We start from the raw sequence: 17,419 nt of genomic DNA, 5'->3' as shown, positions 1-17,419 counted from the left end.
AGATGATGCAGGAAAAACACGGGCTCCAAAGCCAGTAGAACTATGTATGTAATTGCGCAAGCTTAAACAACGACGGATTTGTTAAAAAAATGTTACATTTTTTTACAAAAAAATTAAGTTAAATAAAATTTTAAAGCTCAATTCGTTCTCAAATGAAACTTGTTTCATTTAATTTCAGTCTGGAAAATTACGTTTGCTTTTAGTTTAGAGCAACAGTATTTTGCTATTTATATCCCTTGCTTTCATCCATACATATGTACATGAAATGTTCTTCTCCAAAAAAAAAAAAAAAACTTTAGAAATGAAAGTTTTCGGACAAACTTTATTTCATAAAAGAACTGAAGATGAATACCAACAGAGCTTTATATGAACCTTGAATTGAGCGAATAACAGCATGTATGATACTTACTCATATATAACTAAAAATAAGCTTGTACATATTTACACTTTGGCACAGATTCGTATTCACACAGACTTGCCATGTTTATAATGTTACGTAGTAATGTCTGCTCTCGAGAGAGCGATTTAAAAAATTTTATGCCTATGTATGGTATTTTTGTTCTTCTAATGCTGAGTGAGTGATTTCTTTCGCCAACCTTGATCGTCACACTTCACTTTACTCCCCGCACAGCATTTTCACGAGTATGGAAAATTGTTGTTGAAAGACGCTTTTTCAGTCGAAAGTGTAATGATGCAAGTAAAAGCTAGTGTCTGCGGTTGAATGTTGCAAGCGTTTAGCACAAAAACACGAGTGACTTTTCGTAATGGAGAGTGTATGGGTAAGCTATAAAAAGCGACTTTGTGTTTTTATTCCTGTCGACATTTCAGTGCTCGTTTTTTTACTGCGTTTTGTTGTTTTTTATGACATGGAGAGCTTTGCTCACTTGTCGGTGAACTCGACTGTACGCGTGTTGTTTGTAGCTACATACTATACGATTCTAATAAAAAAAAAAAAGTATAAATGTATTTTGAAGAGCTTCGAAAGTGAAAAATCGTTAAATGTTGCTTTTACATTTAATTTACTGCCGATTTAGTACATTTCCTGTGAATACTATTTTAAATTATAGGAAGACTTAGCAACTATCTTTATAAATTTTTGGCAGTGACGGCAATAAATATTGCTATATCACTTTTATTGTGCGATATATTTATATTTTTTTCTTTAGCCAACATTTTCAAGAATTTTTTGTTTTAAACTTGCACTAAAGCACTAATTGAAATTCGACTTTTTCTGTACTCGACTATATACTTTAGTAAAAACTTATATGTTATTATTCCATAAGAACCATTTTCAAAATAGTTCTAATGACATTGTAATGATGAGGAACTTGTCCACAGTACTGACTGATATGTTTATCAAAAATTACTCAAGAAGAAGAAAACCTGGAATCAATTATTAAACTGCTATAAAAATATTATTAATATGTTTTCTAAATACTTCTTTATACGTTAAGTTGTCTGTATTTATTTATTAGTATTCCATTTATGATGCAATGGAATGAGAAACTCAAAAAATGTTATGAAAACAAACGACAGTAAGGCAAAAGTAATGTGCTTGCGTGCCAATTGCAACATATATTGAACTTAAGCGATACTCACGTGCACTCATATTCGTTCCACAGATCCACACATTCGAAGGGCTCCGGGCATATGACATTTGAACAAGGTTTATTAGAAGGACAGTTCTTTTCCAGATTACGCGCCATAGTCGCTTGACCCCATTGCGTGCCATTCATCGCGGGTGGCAAGGGTAAATGTTTGCCCTCAAGCCTATAAGCAAATGCAAACATAAAATAAATATCCGCATGAATAAACAGTTAGTAATGGAAAGAGTTAGAGGGCAATGGAAACGCCAAACTCTCTAAAGTTTAGGTAGGGTTCATCATGCATGCATACATATAGCACATTGTTCAAGGCAGCAAACTCACCTAATGTCGTCTAAGCAACTCTTTTGGTAATCCGCATATACCTCAAACGTACGTACGCCCGTATATTCGGCTTTGCCACCAGCATATACACCCTCCTGCTTGTCGACCAGCAGCCATTGATGACCCACAAATTCGAATGTCTCATTGTAGCGGCGGCCTTCGCCACCATCCAGCTCCAGTGTAGCTGCCGAACCATAACGATTAATGCGCACCACATGCCATTGACCATCGTCGACCGCAACTGCGTTTAAACATAAATCTTTCTCCTCCGTACGCAGTGAATTGAGATTGTAGCGGAAGTGTAGACGCGCATCCTTAATTTCTAAAATTCCATATTCGCGGTTATGTTGGTCCGAAACACGAAACAGTTCGCCGTGTTGCTCACGTGTACGAAAACGTAATTGTATTTGTGTACTAAATCGATCTGGCTCAAAGCTAAGCGCATACTTAACGTAGCTCTGTTGCTTGAAGGTGGTCGGTATGGTGGGTATATTGCAAGCAGGTCCTGTCCAGCCGGGGCGGCACTGGCAACGTGCTTCGGAAAGTGAGCCGACACAGTTGCCGTGTTCCCAGCAGCGTGCTGTCTGCTCTGATTGCGAGCACACTTCTTCAGTTTGTTGACAACCAGTTACGCTATTGCGTGACAGTCCGGGATGCGCCAGGTCATAGAGCTTAGAATTAAATATCAAATTACGTATGCAGCCATCAAAAGCCTTGGCATTGGGCGCATAATGCCAAAAATAGAGTGACGGATCGAAGAGGTCGCGGTAGATGCCACCCACCTGTAGTGGTCCATTAACATTTAGGTATTCATTGAAGGGTGGTATTTGTCCACGCGCCTGACAAGACATGTCATCAAATTCGGGTGGCGAGCCATCTTCCATTTCACTAATGTTGGCAGATTTACAGAAGTCTATAACCATGCGTACGCTCTCTGTATCCCAAAATATGTCGATACGATGCCATTCACCGTCATCGAGCGACTTCTTTGTCTTCACGCGCAGTTCTAAAGTACCGGAACCGAAATCCATAAGTAAACGTGGATAACCACGCTCTAATTCCAGTGCTATGTAATCCGTAATAATCATTTCTTCACGTTCTGGTGGAACGATCGGTCCATTGTAGATAAAAAGACCATCCGGTTTTCTAGTTATGAACTCTAAACTCAAATGTGATTCATCGCACATTTCTAGTGGTGGGTACCAAGCCCAGCCATTGCCTCGGAAGCTGCGTGTGGTTTGCTGGCAGCGTGGACCATTATAGCCTGCCGGGCAGGAACAGTGCGGACCAAACCGTGTATCTACACAACGTCCACCATTGTAGCAGGGTGTGTTACGACACGACTCAGGTTTCGAAAAGTTGCGAGCGCCGCAAGTACACTCAGCAAGCGTATCAACGCGCACTCCCACCAAGGCGGTTTTATTCGCATTCACCATATATGGCAAAGAGCTGATATCCAATGTATTTGTGCAGGAGCCCTCACACATCTGATTCTCATACAAACACTCGTCAATGCCAACCATGGTGATATTGAATCCCACATCTTTCTCAATCTCCTCTCGATTCATCAGCACAATACCATTGAGACGTACTGGTTTGTAATAGGGCGAGCCATGCGCGGAGAAACGTATATCGGTTAGTGGTGGATGCCGACGCTTCAGTTGCACACTGAATATATCTACGTTCTCGCGATCCGCATTCAGCAGATCTGCCAATTTGTCACGGAAACGATCCAATTTCGAACGACTCAAACTCTGTGTACGATAATTCCAGACTCTTATGAAATCCTCATCGGTTATGCCAGAGACGCGTATAGAACCTGAATTGATTACCGCTTCGTGAGAGATCTCGCGCACTGTCACTGTAATATTGGCGGGCACATCGGTTTGCGTATGTTTGCGATCGTACACCTTAAAGCGCAAATGATAACGTCCCTCACGTGTACCGGCACGCATCGTTACCATGCCTGAGTCCTCGTCCAATTTGAATCGTGGATGTTCCTGCGGATCCCAATAGAATTTCTTGTCGGGCAAATCCCAATCATCCAGATCATACACATAGACGCGTCCGATTTGTGTATCCGGTGACTGTCCTTGATAATTGTAAACAAATATATCCTTGGATCCGGGTTGCATTTTATTGTCATTTACGTCGCCAATGATGACAGTCAGTGTACTGGTGCCGGTCATTGCGGGTGAGCCGTGATCCTTGATCACAATCGGAATCATGTACTCCTTCTGTTGCTCGCGATCGAAGGAACGCAGCGAGGAGATTACAGCCATGCCATCGCCGTTGGCGCCCTCTGTGTTGGTGAAAGAGTAAAGCGAGGAAAAATACATTTAACATAAGGTTTATTGCTGATTTTCTAAACCTCGCTATAAAAACTAGGAACTTTAAATTGCTTTAGCGAAATAGTTTGGTTTATTCTTCGCCACATGTGCATCTCCCCAAGTGCTTCTAATACATATAAATTATGTATGCATAAAGCGCAGTTTATGGCGTTGTCCCCAGCGTTTGTGCATACCAAAACAAAGGCAAAAACCAAATGTAAAAGTTGCAATGCACAATTCATTTAAATGGTTTACCCATTGAAAATTTGGCGTTTAGCTTTTAGAACGAAAACTAATTTCATTGTTTCATGTTGTCCGAAAAAAAACAAGGAAGCAAGGGCAGAACAATTGTGCCAATTATCAAGTAGAGCATGAGTATACAGAAATATGTACATCAGAACATACTCAGAGTGAAATTCAAAACAAACCCAGTTAATAATTAGAGCAAAGGATTTTCCCAGCTCTCGAACCATAAAGAGGTTGAAAAGAAAAGTGAATTCGATTTTATAATTTTAACAAAAGTCAAGTATTAAGGGCTTATATGAACATACAGGTTTCAAGAAATCTATTTTTTTTATTATGTTTTTAACTTCCACAATACCTCTACAATATTTTTGTAAATTTTGAAGTTGATTCGAGTAATAGTTTCGGAGACAGAGCCTTGAGAACTTGTTCGCCCGAGGCTAGCTAGGTTAAGAAATGGCATCGTCTTTAAACGTGTTTTTGAGGTTAGTTGGCAATACTTCTCTAGAACTAATCAACTGATGTGAAATGTTACACAGGTCTTTGAAATACAATTCTTAAAAACTTTGACGAAGAATTTTTTTCGATTACAAAAATTTAAAAAAAAATTCGCGAAAATTTCACAAAAATTTTAATGTTTTTGTAACAATGTTTACCAAAAATCCAATTTGATTTTTTTTCCTTCATCTAAGTTCTAAGTTAAGGTTTTAACTGAAACAGGTATTTTTTAACTTTAGGCGACCTTGAAAGTAATTATCCTGCCAACGGGGGCGCATCTCTCAATGGCCAAGTTTAAAATATTTGTTTCCAAAAATTTCAGAATTTCTTTGTTAATAGTGTATATTTGGAACAATAAAAAATTCGAATAAAATATTTAATTATGATAAACAAATTTTTGAAAAAGAGGAGTTTTTACCCCAGGAAACCCACGTAACACTTCAACATATATGTCTATATAACATCCTTAGTTAAACGCTTGCTGGGAAGCAACTAAAAGGTGCGTTCCAAAGTGAACAGGACTTCATCGATTGTCCAGTGAGAATTTTATGACATTTAATCGATTTTAAGTGAAGTTGTTGCGTTTTAAGTATCGGTATGTTTGTGTTATCGGTGCATTTTCGCTTCGAACAAAGAGCCAACATTAATTTTTGTTTTACCGAAATGTTTCAATTGATGAAACAATTTTATGGCGATGATTGCCTATTCCATAACGGAGTGCACCAGTGGTTTCAACGTTTTCAAAGTAGTCGTGACTATATAAATGATGATCAACATGTGGGCCAATCAAAATCCGTGATCATTGGAAATTCCATTAAAACTTTGTGTAAATTCTTCAAAAATCAGCCGAAGTCATCACTGAAATTCATTGGAAGGGAATTAAACATCTTCAAAACATCCATTTATCGCATTTTGACCAAACATTTGGGCTTACGAAAGGTGTGTGCACGGTTTGTTCCGCACAAAGTGACTGACGACCAAAAGTTGCTCAGAATTCAACATTCGATCGACGCTTGTGACCAATTATTTGACCAAAAATCACATTTTAACCATTAACCACTCCCCGTATTCACCTGATATGGCACCGTGCGACTTCTTCCTTTTCGGAAAAATGCATTCAGAAGGCTTGCACCGGACAACGAGATAAAACACTCGTTCGCCATGCTTTTGGACCGTGCAAAAAGCTGTATTCAAGCAGAAGGAAACTCTTTTGAATAAAATAAATTGATTTTTCCGAAAAAAACATTTGTTCTGTTTTTTAAGTCTTGATTACATTAGAACGCACCTTGTATATACATTACTTTCAGTGTCAATTGTGAAATAAAGACTACTTACTCAATGTGGAGTGGTGAGCCAACGCACCAAACCCAAACTTACTTCTAAAAACTACAAGGCATGAGATAAATGTTTATTTTGAAATTTTCCCCAAAGTTTTGGATTTAAATTTTCTGTTGTTGAGAATGCAGCTTGGACGTTTTTGTATTCATGTACACTGAAGAAGATGCAGATAGATGGATAATCGATTTTGAATGTATTTCATGTCTTTTCACATTGCCAGCATGCATGGTACTTTCATTTCGCTCGTGAGTTGACATATCTTAAAGGTACCATTTAGCATTTAATACCAAAATATTTTTTCATAAAATATAACATTTCTGAGTTGCGTTGGTCAGTGCCACGCTCATTGTCCAATTTTGTCGCCAGCTTCTGTAAAGCTTTTATGTTACATTTTTGTTGTGAGATTTAAGTGAATACTATTTCACATATTTTCACACTGTCGGAAGAGGTGCCGACATTTTTTGTCTGGGAAAAATTTAGTGTATATAACTCCATAACTTGATATGCACATTAAATCAGCCACACGGATTACATCTCGTCTCTTCCGTCGTCTTGATCAGTTATGTATGGTATATATGACTCCATAACTATATCGCTTAGGTTTAAGTAATACGCACAACCGTTAGGGGAACAAAGTTAATATACTCTGCAGCAACATGTTGCAAGGGTATAAGAAATGGAGAAAATGCATATTACACAACAGAATGTTTTCATTAAATGAATATTTCTTTTGAAGTAGACTCATGAATTTCCATGATGAACTAAGGAAGTGCGACACCATTAAAGCAATGAAATGTGAAATTTCACTCCATTGTTTGTGCCAGATTGAGTGAGTTGTACATTATCAACTTTTTTGAGAATTTACCGTAATTGGCAAAAAGAGAAGAGAAGAAAATAAGGTTTTAAGAAATTTACTGTGGAATATATTATAGTTTATGCAATTAAAATTTCACATTTCAATGCACATGACAACTTCTTCTAAAATCCAAAACAACTTCAGAAAAAAAAATATGTAAATTGAGTCAAATTTCAAAGATGAAATATTTAAGATACATCTTTTTAGAATAGTTAATATTAAAAGTCGTGCATTTACTTACTCTGATCTTGTTCCACTTTGAAAGACGCACGTATTATGTCATCGGCGCTGGGATCCAGTCTAAATTGGAATGGAGGACCATTGCTCTTGGAACGATCATCATCGTCTGTAGCCAATATTTCCACCACCTTCCTTGGCGGCACATGCTCTGGCAACACAGGCCGATAATCCTTTAAGAATTTAGGTGCGTTGTCATTAATATCCTGCACAATAACCGTCAGTGTGGCGGTTGCGGTTTTTGGTGGTGAACCGTCATCAATCGCCAATATTTTTACTTGATGTCGTGGCACAACTTCGCGGTCCAATGAACGTTGTATTGTTACCGAGCCATTTTGATTGATAGCAAATTGTCGCTGCCGATCCGACGAACGATCGATTGAATAGGAAACTTTGCTCTTACCGCCTTGATCGGGATCGGTCGCCTTGAACTTCTCCAATTCCGTGCCTACTTTTGTGTCTTCAAATACAGACACTTCTACATTGGCCCGTTCAAAGTGCGGCTTATTGTCGTTAATATCGCGCAGCTTTACCACAACCCACGAGTAGGCAACATGGTATTTATCGTTGTCGTTATCCTCACCCTTGTCGTTAACTTGTATGCGAAAGCGGAAACCATTACTTTGTAACTGATCTTCATAATCCAGTGGTTGCACAATTTTTAGTGAGCCAGTACCATCATTGTTTCGCACCATAGTGAACTTATCAGCGCCATAACCACTGTTATCGATCACTTTGTACTGGAACTTATTCGTTTCATCCTCATCGTGTACCGTCACTGTTAGTATAGGCATTTCGGGCAATGTTGTGCCATCCGTTTCGTCCACCTCCGTAAACCATTCGTCTTTTGTAAATTGTGGCGGCATATCGTTGATATCTTTCACACGTATAGAAGCCGTTCCCGTGCCCTTTAACCCCCCGCCGTCCATGGCCACAACTTGTATTGAATAATCCGGTGTGCGCTCACGATCCAAACAACAGACTGCAGTCTTTATAACACCGGTGTCAGGCTCTATTTCGAAAATCGGCGAACCTGTTTCCTCCTCAATCACATTCTTCTCAATCGAATACACAAGCTTCGCATTAGATCCCTCATTTGGATCATCGTAGTCCACCGCTGTCATTGTCATCACCACCATACCGGCAGTACCGTTCTCTGTCACATTGCCAAAGTAGACGCCTTGTGGGAAGATCGGTGCATTATCGTTTATATCTTTTAAGTTCACTTGCACGTCTGCATAACCGACGAGACCCTCACCACCTTCGTCTTGCGCGAAAACTGTGAAGCGCCATTGCGGACGACCGTTCGGTTGATCACGATCAAGTGGCTGTAATGAGAAAGCAAAAGTACACATATGTATTATTACTTGTGTGAACAGTTCAATTTAGGTATATCATAGATATTATACAGATTTCGTCTGCCGCTATGACTAAAAATAAACTGGATATTTTTCCGTTAAACGAGAAATATTTCTAATATTCCTACCAAAGTTTTCACAATACTAAATAACTTGTATAGTCCTAAAAACAAGGCACCGCGCTACGATCAAATGCTTTGGGTTAAAATGGTAGCGTTCTTTTATTGAAAAGAAAAACAAGAGGTTTGTGCTGTATATAAGTAATATTCAAGAGTTCTAAAAGTATGCTCATGCAGCGTTAGTTGGCCACGTACTACACATGTTGAGGAGATTACAATTATAATCTCCCAATCCGATAGTTGCTTTACCTTCCGTTTTGAGATTATAAGCCATTAAATATCTTTTGTAGTAAGAACTTTAAGAAAAAATTTTAAGAAATTTTTATAGAGGGTTGGTAAGCAATTAGGTGCTTTATATTTTGGGAACTTCGTTGAGAAGTATGCATTTTGATCTCTCCGATTAAGACGCAGTCCTCTCCATTAACCACAATATACATATTTTGCCAGAATATAAAATTTCCGATATGGTGAAACAGAAGCAATCGTTTATTTGATTATTTTGTAGACATGCATTTAAAAATTTGGCCATGAAACATTCGAAAGCTGCTCATACAAGTAGCGGCAGAAAATAATTTATGCAAGTTCTGTATTTGTTCCCTAGTTAGTAGAATATTTGAACAGCAAAGTTTTGCCGACATGCGCACGTTTATAGTATATGTGTAGTACATCTTCACGTAAATATAAACTTGTGTTTAATACTTCATTCAAAATGTCATATTGCACATGTGTTAGAATTACATATGTATTCGTATATGATTGTCATCAAAATCATTGCCACAGTTGTACATTGCGAAACAAGTTGGGGGCATTAAAATTATGTACATATATTAGAAAAGCTCTTAGGAAAAATAAACACAAACATTATTTCTCAGTTATACATTTGGGAATATTCAATGAAAGTTTGAAGACAACGTTTATTTATTTCATTTCAATTGATTTACAAATATACACAGAATTGTTGCTTTTTTTTAACATATTTCAGGTAGAGCTAAAATAATAAATTTATTCATTTTGTAGTCATAAACCTCACTTAACTGTAATATTGGTAAATAAAATAAATAACATGTAACATGTACATGTGTTCACACTCAAAATAATATATAAGAATATTTTATGGAAGTGATGATACTGGTTTGATATTTTTCCTTGAAAATTGCAATATAGAATAGAAATAGATAATGAACAAAAAATCACGGCTATTTATAAACAATCACTAGCCTATACCCTTACTTAACGGGCTCTTGAATAGTTCTAAGAAGCTCTGACGTTTCCAAGTAAAATTTTGTTCATCGGCCCATTTCTGGCTCAATGGGTATCTAAACAAACAAAATTGGACCATTTGGAACGAAGTGAAACATTAAGAGTTTCAAGAACTGACATCTCATCAAAACAAAAAAAAAAAAGTATGGTCTGATTTGTGGGCCGAATCATCGGTTCATATTTCTTCGAAAATGATATCGGTGAGAACTTAACTGTCAATTGCGACCGTTATCGCGCCATGGTAACCGACTATTTGATTGACTTAATTGATCAAATTTCACATTTTGAGACGGTCGATCGGCCGTTAGACCGTCGCACCGTTAGACTTTTTCATGGGAAGATATGTAAAGTCTAAAGTACATATATGCGGACAAGCCTTTCAATTCAAGCCTTGAAGCGAAACATCGTGCACATGTTATTTGCCAGTTAGCATTCGAAAAGTTCGAATGAGCTATCGAAAATTGGACTCAACGAATGAACCATCTGAGAAGTTGCCGCGGCCATTTGAAAGTGATAATCTTCGAAAAAATAAATGCCAAAGAATGTTCTTTTGCATGATACTAAACATTTCCCATGAAAATTGAAACTTCTCTGCTTTTTCTTTCAAAAAATAGGGAACCTCGAAATGGATTACCCTTTATTAGTATGCATATAATCAAGCCAACATAGCTCGATGTAAGGAAACTCTTCATGCTTTCTCCACAAAGTGTATGCGAGGACATAAGTGAGTACCTAAGTGACAGTGAGCACTCATGAAACAACATTCAAAGGTCGTATGTAGGAGAATGATTCCGACTAGGATATACATATGCATGTGGGTACAACATAAAGGATTATCGCTTTCTTGGCTGCAGTGGATGTGATAATTTGCTAGACAAATCTCTGACACACGTGTCTTCGCGCTGCATACGAGTACAATACGAGTATGTTTATCAGCACACATCGCATAACTCAAAAGCCACCTTCGACTAGAAAGGTGCACGAGGTACTTGGTATTTTCTGTCACGTGGGTTTGTTGAAAAAAAAAAAAAACAAACTGAAACCACTGCCATTTGATGAATTTCGACTGCTTACTACAACATGAATATTAAGAGCTCCCGATTCGTTTGGCTTGGCTGCTCCGTAGAGTTTTATGCAAACTTTAGTGTGTGAATGGATGCAGGCGAGACAAAACATAGCTGCATATCTGTGCAGCGCGTGGAACGCATAAATTTTTCGACCACAATCTCTACGAAGCCATTGACAATAGCGCCACTGCAGCTGTGGCAGGTGAAGTGCCAGCGAATGCAGTTAGACTTAGCGAGCATTTGCATAAAGAGGTTTGTGGGTAGCAGCGGTGGCATTTGCGCCATGCATATGCAGGGTAAATTTATTAGATACAGGCGAAATTCTCTCTGCGGTGCTTAGCGCAAGCTTAAGTACGCCCATAAAGCCGAAATACATTTTTAATGTTGCAGCCATGTGAATTTATGAAAATTTTCGTAAAGTTCAATGCTGTAGCTGATATAAGAAATATATGTATGTATGTATGCAACGCATTACAGGAGGGTGAGCGCATGCAATAGCAAATATTATATTTTCCTTTAATGCTTCTGGAAACTTTATTTATTTTCTCTTTTAGCTGAAATACACACGAAAAACGCTTTCGTTGGCTTTACCTGACTTATAGATAAGAAGTGCTAGCTTTACGCGCATTTACTTCGGCTTGGTAAAATGTACGGTTTCTTTTAATTATTTCTCCTCCATTTATAACTGTAATTTATTGGTGCTTTTCACACGCGACTCACGTTTATTGCGGCCTACATAAATACATATATTTTACAACGACCCACATACGCACTTGACTGCGCCCATACATCTTCTGCGTATTTCACTTTCTCAATTAAGCAACGCATAATTATATACACATGTAGTATGTATGCATGTATACACAAACTGTGGTGTATTTCGTTTCTTCACCCTTGCGTTTACCCTTTTACAATTGCGCTGTATTCATTGTAGGCTTTTATAGCCCTGGATAATCAGGCAATCATCTGCTGTGGCTTACTTACCGCACTCATGCAGTTGTTATCTCTGCCTTACCTGTCTTCTGCAACCGTAAATGCTTTTATTGCGATTGTAGTGTGTACTGCATGCATTTAAGGCGCTCGCTTGGCCAACAGCGAAATCGTAGTCTACTTTTGTGCGCGCTTAATCTTGCTTTTAATGAGATTTTCACTTATTTTAAACACTGGGCAAACAGAATGCTGCTGCATTTCGTAATCATGCCAGCCCATCTCGTGCAATTGCAATCATGAATCAATCAATCGCAGCGCAACACAGAAGGGCTGAAAATGAAGGTATCGAGCATTTTCTCAGAATATGGCAAAGTGCTATATGCAGAGAACTTCGGATTACAGGAAAATTCAAAATTATACTCGATGAAAGTCAATTATTGTCTGCCCTAAAGTGTATTTTGCAATATTTACTTGGAAAGAGAAAATGCACCCTGAAGAATTTAAAAAAAAATATATTATCTTATTAAAAAATAAATAAGAAATATTAAATATAATAAAGTTAAGTTAGTATTATTTTCGATGACTTATCCTTACTGACTATTCATGAAAATCTTTATGCTAGTTCACAACTCTTTAGGAAAAATTGTCTACATCTTCCCTTTTCATTTCCTCATCTACTGCTCATAAAAAATTATGTCGCTCATTAAAAAAAAAAAAAAAAAAAAAAAAAAAAAAAAAAAAAAAAAAAAAAAAAAAAAAAAAAAAGTTAATGATAATGGCGCCTGTCCCGGCAACACTGTAGATTTTATTTCAATAATTATACGATATTTTTGTATGAAACCGACCGTGAACGTAAATTAATTAAACTTTCAATCACTCACCTTCAGCACGAATATTTCTCCCGTGGTGCGATTTATATCGAATTTGCTATTGGCGGGATTATCCGGATCGATGCCTTGACCTGTCAAAAAGTAAACGATATTTTGAGGGCGATCCTTATCTCCATCGGTGGCGGTGACCTGTTATGTAGGCAAAATCAAAGGCGGTCCAAACCAGTTTCACACAGTGCAAGCAGAAAAGTAAGCAAATATATTTTATTAATAACGAATTGAAAAACGCAGAAAATTACTCTGTATGTGAGTTGAAAATGTAATTTTAAAGTAGTATAAATTTCATCCAATATACACTAAGATACATATTTGGCGAGACGCATGCAACAATTTAGGGCAACAAAGCTAAAGTAACAGTAATGCAAATATCAACGAATCGTGCAATCTACCGCCATAAATTTAAAAATATTATTTTTTTTTTTTATAAAAGCTTTGTTAGAACATGCTATTTTGATATTTATATCCCAAGAAGCTTTATACATATGTGCTATGTGCTAAATAAAACATTTTTTGAATACACACAACTTACATGCATTTAAGTCACAATAGAATATGGAAAAGTATTTTGCAATAATTCAATTTAACTTCAGGCATTTTTTCCCTATAGCACCTGTAAATTTCAGCTTTTGAATATTGTATTACTTTTACATTTATAAAATTCTAGGAATTATTGGTGAACAAATTTCAGTTTGATAATGTATGAACACGTGTGCGTTGCTTATAAATATCACAGTTTTAAAACAATTTTCTTTACATAATATGCTCATAAAGTCATTCCGTAGCAACCAAATTTCTCAGTTTCAGTATAAAACTTCTCTTACTCATATAACAGAAAGTTTCAACAAACCAAACTGTTCTGAATTAATGTTCTACTACTTTTGATAGCAATTATACATAGTTTGTCAAAAAAGTCTTGCGGTATTTTCGCTAGTTGGCGCTGAGAGCGCGTAGTTCTAGTTTTATTCGTCACATCGGATCATAATAAAGGCTATACCTTTTAGGAAAGCTCATTTCACACGCTAACACGTGTTTGATTTATTGTCGCTTCTTTTAAGTCGTTCGTGAGTTATAGCGTCGCAAACATGGAGCAAAATAAAGAGAAAATACGGCACATTTTACAGTACTACTACGATAAAGGCAAAAATGCATCTCAAGCCGCCAATAAAATTTGTGCAGTTTATGGACCCGATACAGTTTTCATTTCCACCGCACAACAATGGTTTCAACGTTTTCGTTCTGGTGTAGAGGTGGTCGAAGATGCGCCACGCTCCGGAAGGCCTGTCGTCGAAGACCGGCATAGTAGCAGCCGTAGCATCGGTCAAGAGCTGGGCACGAGTCACCAAAAAAACTTTTTTGAACAATTGAAAACTCAATAAAAATACCGCCAAAATACCGATAGGAACAGCAAACGTTGCCATATTTTGCCCGCTTTTTGGACAGTTCTTATCAGTAAGATTCGAAAAAATAAATCAACAGGCGTAGTACAAAATGTTCCTGTGCCAGTGAGACAAAGGCGCATCAATTGGGGAATACTTAAAATAGTCTCTCACATTCGTTATCAAGCGTTGGGTAACTCTGTGGCGTCCTTGTGACGAATTTTGCAAAAAGTTCTTACCTACATCCGTACAAGATCAAATTGACTTCACTTAATCGCCAGAATGGTCGTATGTTCGTGAGTTGGGCTGAGCAACCACTTGAAAATGATTCGGACTTTCATCGAAAAATTATCTGCAGCGATGAGGCTGATTTCTGGCTGAATGGCTTCATCAATACGCACAATATGCGTTATTGATCAGGCAGCAATCCACACGTACTTCATGAGTTACCATTGCATCCCAAAATAATTAAGGTTTTGAGCGATTTATGGCCAGGCGGCGACATGAATCTTCCGTGATGATCAAGGCCGGTACATTACTGTGAATGGGAAGTGCTACCGCTCAATGATAACCAAATATTTTTGGCACGAATTGGGTGATACGTACTTGGACCAAATGTGGTTCCAATAGAATGACACCATAAGCTATACAGCGAATGTCACAATCGATTAATTGAAAATCCAGTTTGATGAAAGTGTTATATTACGAAATGGCCCAGTCTATTGGCCGCCTCGGTCATGCACTTTGACGCCGTTATACTATTTCTTGTGAGGCTACGTCAAGTCTATGGTCAAACGACTGCAAACGAACCAGCGACGATTTATGAACTTCGTAAGAATATCGAAAGTGACATTGCAGCAGTATCGGCCGATCTATGCTTGAAAATCATCAAAAATTGGGTTCAGTGTGTGGACTCTGGGTCTGGTGGATATGCAAAAGAAATCCAGTTCTATACATAATGGCATCGAAAGTACTTTCACAAGAATAAAGAATCGGTTAGTTAATATAGCAACTATATGCTATAGAATTACGATAAAGGAATAGTTTTTTGAAGGAAAAATAATGAATGCTATATATAAGATCGATGTCTGAAGCGTATGATCTCTAGAAAGTGATTGACCGGTCTACAGTCTATCTTGAGCAAAACAAAAATCGTCCCGTAAAAACTCGGCATCATTAAATTGAAAGATGATTGGACTGCCGCAGTTGCCAGTAATAATAAAGTTGAGTTTTGCGAAACAAGCTTATTTTTATTCAAATGTATATGAAATGTCCTGTCTGCACGCTACGTGGATGATAAATTCCGAAAGCGTTTAATTAAATTTTAGTTTGAGCTTAATTCAATTATGTTTAGATTAAATAGCGTAAAAAGTTGTATGGAAATAAATTCAACATATGTAATTTATTTATTTATTACATATATGAAATTAAATGTACTTCGAGTTCTGCTAACTCAGCAGTGTAATTATTCGTACTGCTCACTGCTCACGTACTTATATTTATGATATGAATCAATAACATTTTGTGTAATAGACATATATGACTTTGGCTGTATTAATTTACAAAAGAACAAATATTATAGTTTCATTAGCGTAAACGGCGGTCGCCTAACCTCTACTTGTGCTGAATGGTACTTTATTAGATTTTATTAAATTATAATTAAATAAAAGAGCAACATATTCAGTTTTGCTCTAGCTCTCCATAAATGCAAAACCATTAATTAGTGCACATCCCTGGCTGTGGGCAATATGTTTGCAATTTCAATTGGAATTGTAATTGGAATTTAAGGTTGAAATAGGATACCTGATAACCACTACAATCTAATGAATGTTAGATATTTTATGACAATGCTATTTTCACACCAATTTGAACTGCTGAATTAATGATAAAATGATTTAATTAATTACATAACGCATTACGCACAAAGTACTACCAGATTACTATATACAAATGTATTTGTTAATTGGGCACCGCCGCTCAAACCATTATTAGAGTTTATTAAAATTATCCAAGTATTTTTGTATGAAATATTATATACAAGTATGGTACATGTGTATAAAGTGACCATTCCGTTGGTTTAGAGTTAACAAACAATAGAAAAGTATAAAAATTATAATTTGTAAAAATCAAAATAATTGATTAATTCGGTTATGTGACAATTAATAACTAATTTAATAAAACATATTTTTTCTTTGAAAAATTTAGCGACCTGCATGATGGTGAAGGGCGCATTCAGCTCCTCGTCCAGCGTGCGCTCGTATAGGGTTTGTGGAAAGACCGGCGGCAGGTCATTGACATCGCGCACATAAATCACGATTGTTGTTGAATTCTCATTCAAACTATCGGAGGCAACCAATTTTAAATCGTACTTTAAATATCGTGAAAATAAAAAAAAAACAACAAAAAATGCAAAATAATAAATGTGTGTGTGTAAAATGTGTAAGTGTAAACAATTTAATATCTAAATTTAGCTAATAAAATGAGTGAAATGTTTCAAGAACTTTGTCAACGGTCGTGTCGCAAATAGGGTGTGCTTCGGATGTAACGTAATTTATTCAATATTTTACTAATTTCGTTTTAAGATCGATTTTTATTTTATAATTTTTTCAGCGTAAATATATCTAAAAATACACACAAAAAATTTCCTATCGTTCCGGTAAATATTTTGGAAGGCAGAAGTGCTTGGAAGTCTAGTGGCAAACTTTAAACGCGTTTTTCTCATCGACAAATATTCCACAAAAATCGTTTTTTTTTTTTCGAGAATCGCCTATTGCAAAAAAATTGTTGAGAGGGCTCTCGGATATCAGCTCTAGTTCCTTTCCAAATAAATAATTTTACTAATATAAAATCCAGATATACAATTAAAAGATACTATAATATGTGTATAAATTATTAGATCAATAAATTAAAAAGTTTTCTCAGAAAAAATCGCTTTTTGGCCTTCTAACTGTATATAACCACTTAATTATCAGAGTAATCTAATATATGC

General features: G+C 36.8%; 1 protein-coding gene across 5 annotated transcripts in view; it reads right to left on the bottom strand.

Moving 5' to 3' along the window:
- The window catches only part of LOC108968374 (neural-cadherin), a 262,770-nt gene that overhangs the window by 22,626 nt on the left and 222,725 nt on the right, over positions 1-17,419 (bottom strand). For 3 of the 5 annotated variants that reach the window (XM_018932366.1, XM_018932368.1, XM_018932367.1), the window contains exons 15-18: positions 13,046-13,183; positions 7,435-8,758; positions 1,929-4,230; positions 1,600-1,770 (exon numbers count right to left, since the gene is read on the bottom strand). In XM_018932366.1, the coding sequence (XP_018787911.1) occupies positions 1,600-1,770; positions 1,929-4,230; positions 7,435-8,758; positions 13,046-13,183 (3,935 nt within the window). Of the gene's footprint in view, positions 1-1,599; positions 1,771-1,928; positions 4,231-7,434; positions 8,759-13,045; positions 13,184-16,639; positions 16,799-17,419 lie in introns of all 5 variants that reach the window. The other 2 variants (XM_018932369.1, XM_018932370.1) reach the window with 1 other exon arrangement.

Source organism: Bactrocera latifrons, unplaced genomic scaffold (assembly GCF_001853355.1).
Source record: "Bactrocera latifrons isolate USDA-ARS-PBARC rearing strain unplaced genomic scaffold, ASM185335v1 scaffold_211, whole genome shotgun sequence".
In the NCBI taxonomy this organism is placed as follows: domain Eukaryota; kingdom Metazoa; phylum Arthropoda; class Insecta; order Diptera; family Tephritidae; genus Bactrocera; species Bactrocera latifrons.
Note: the sequence above shows the minus strand (reverse complement) of the source record. Positions and strands in the feature narration are given on the sequence as shown.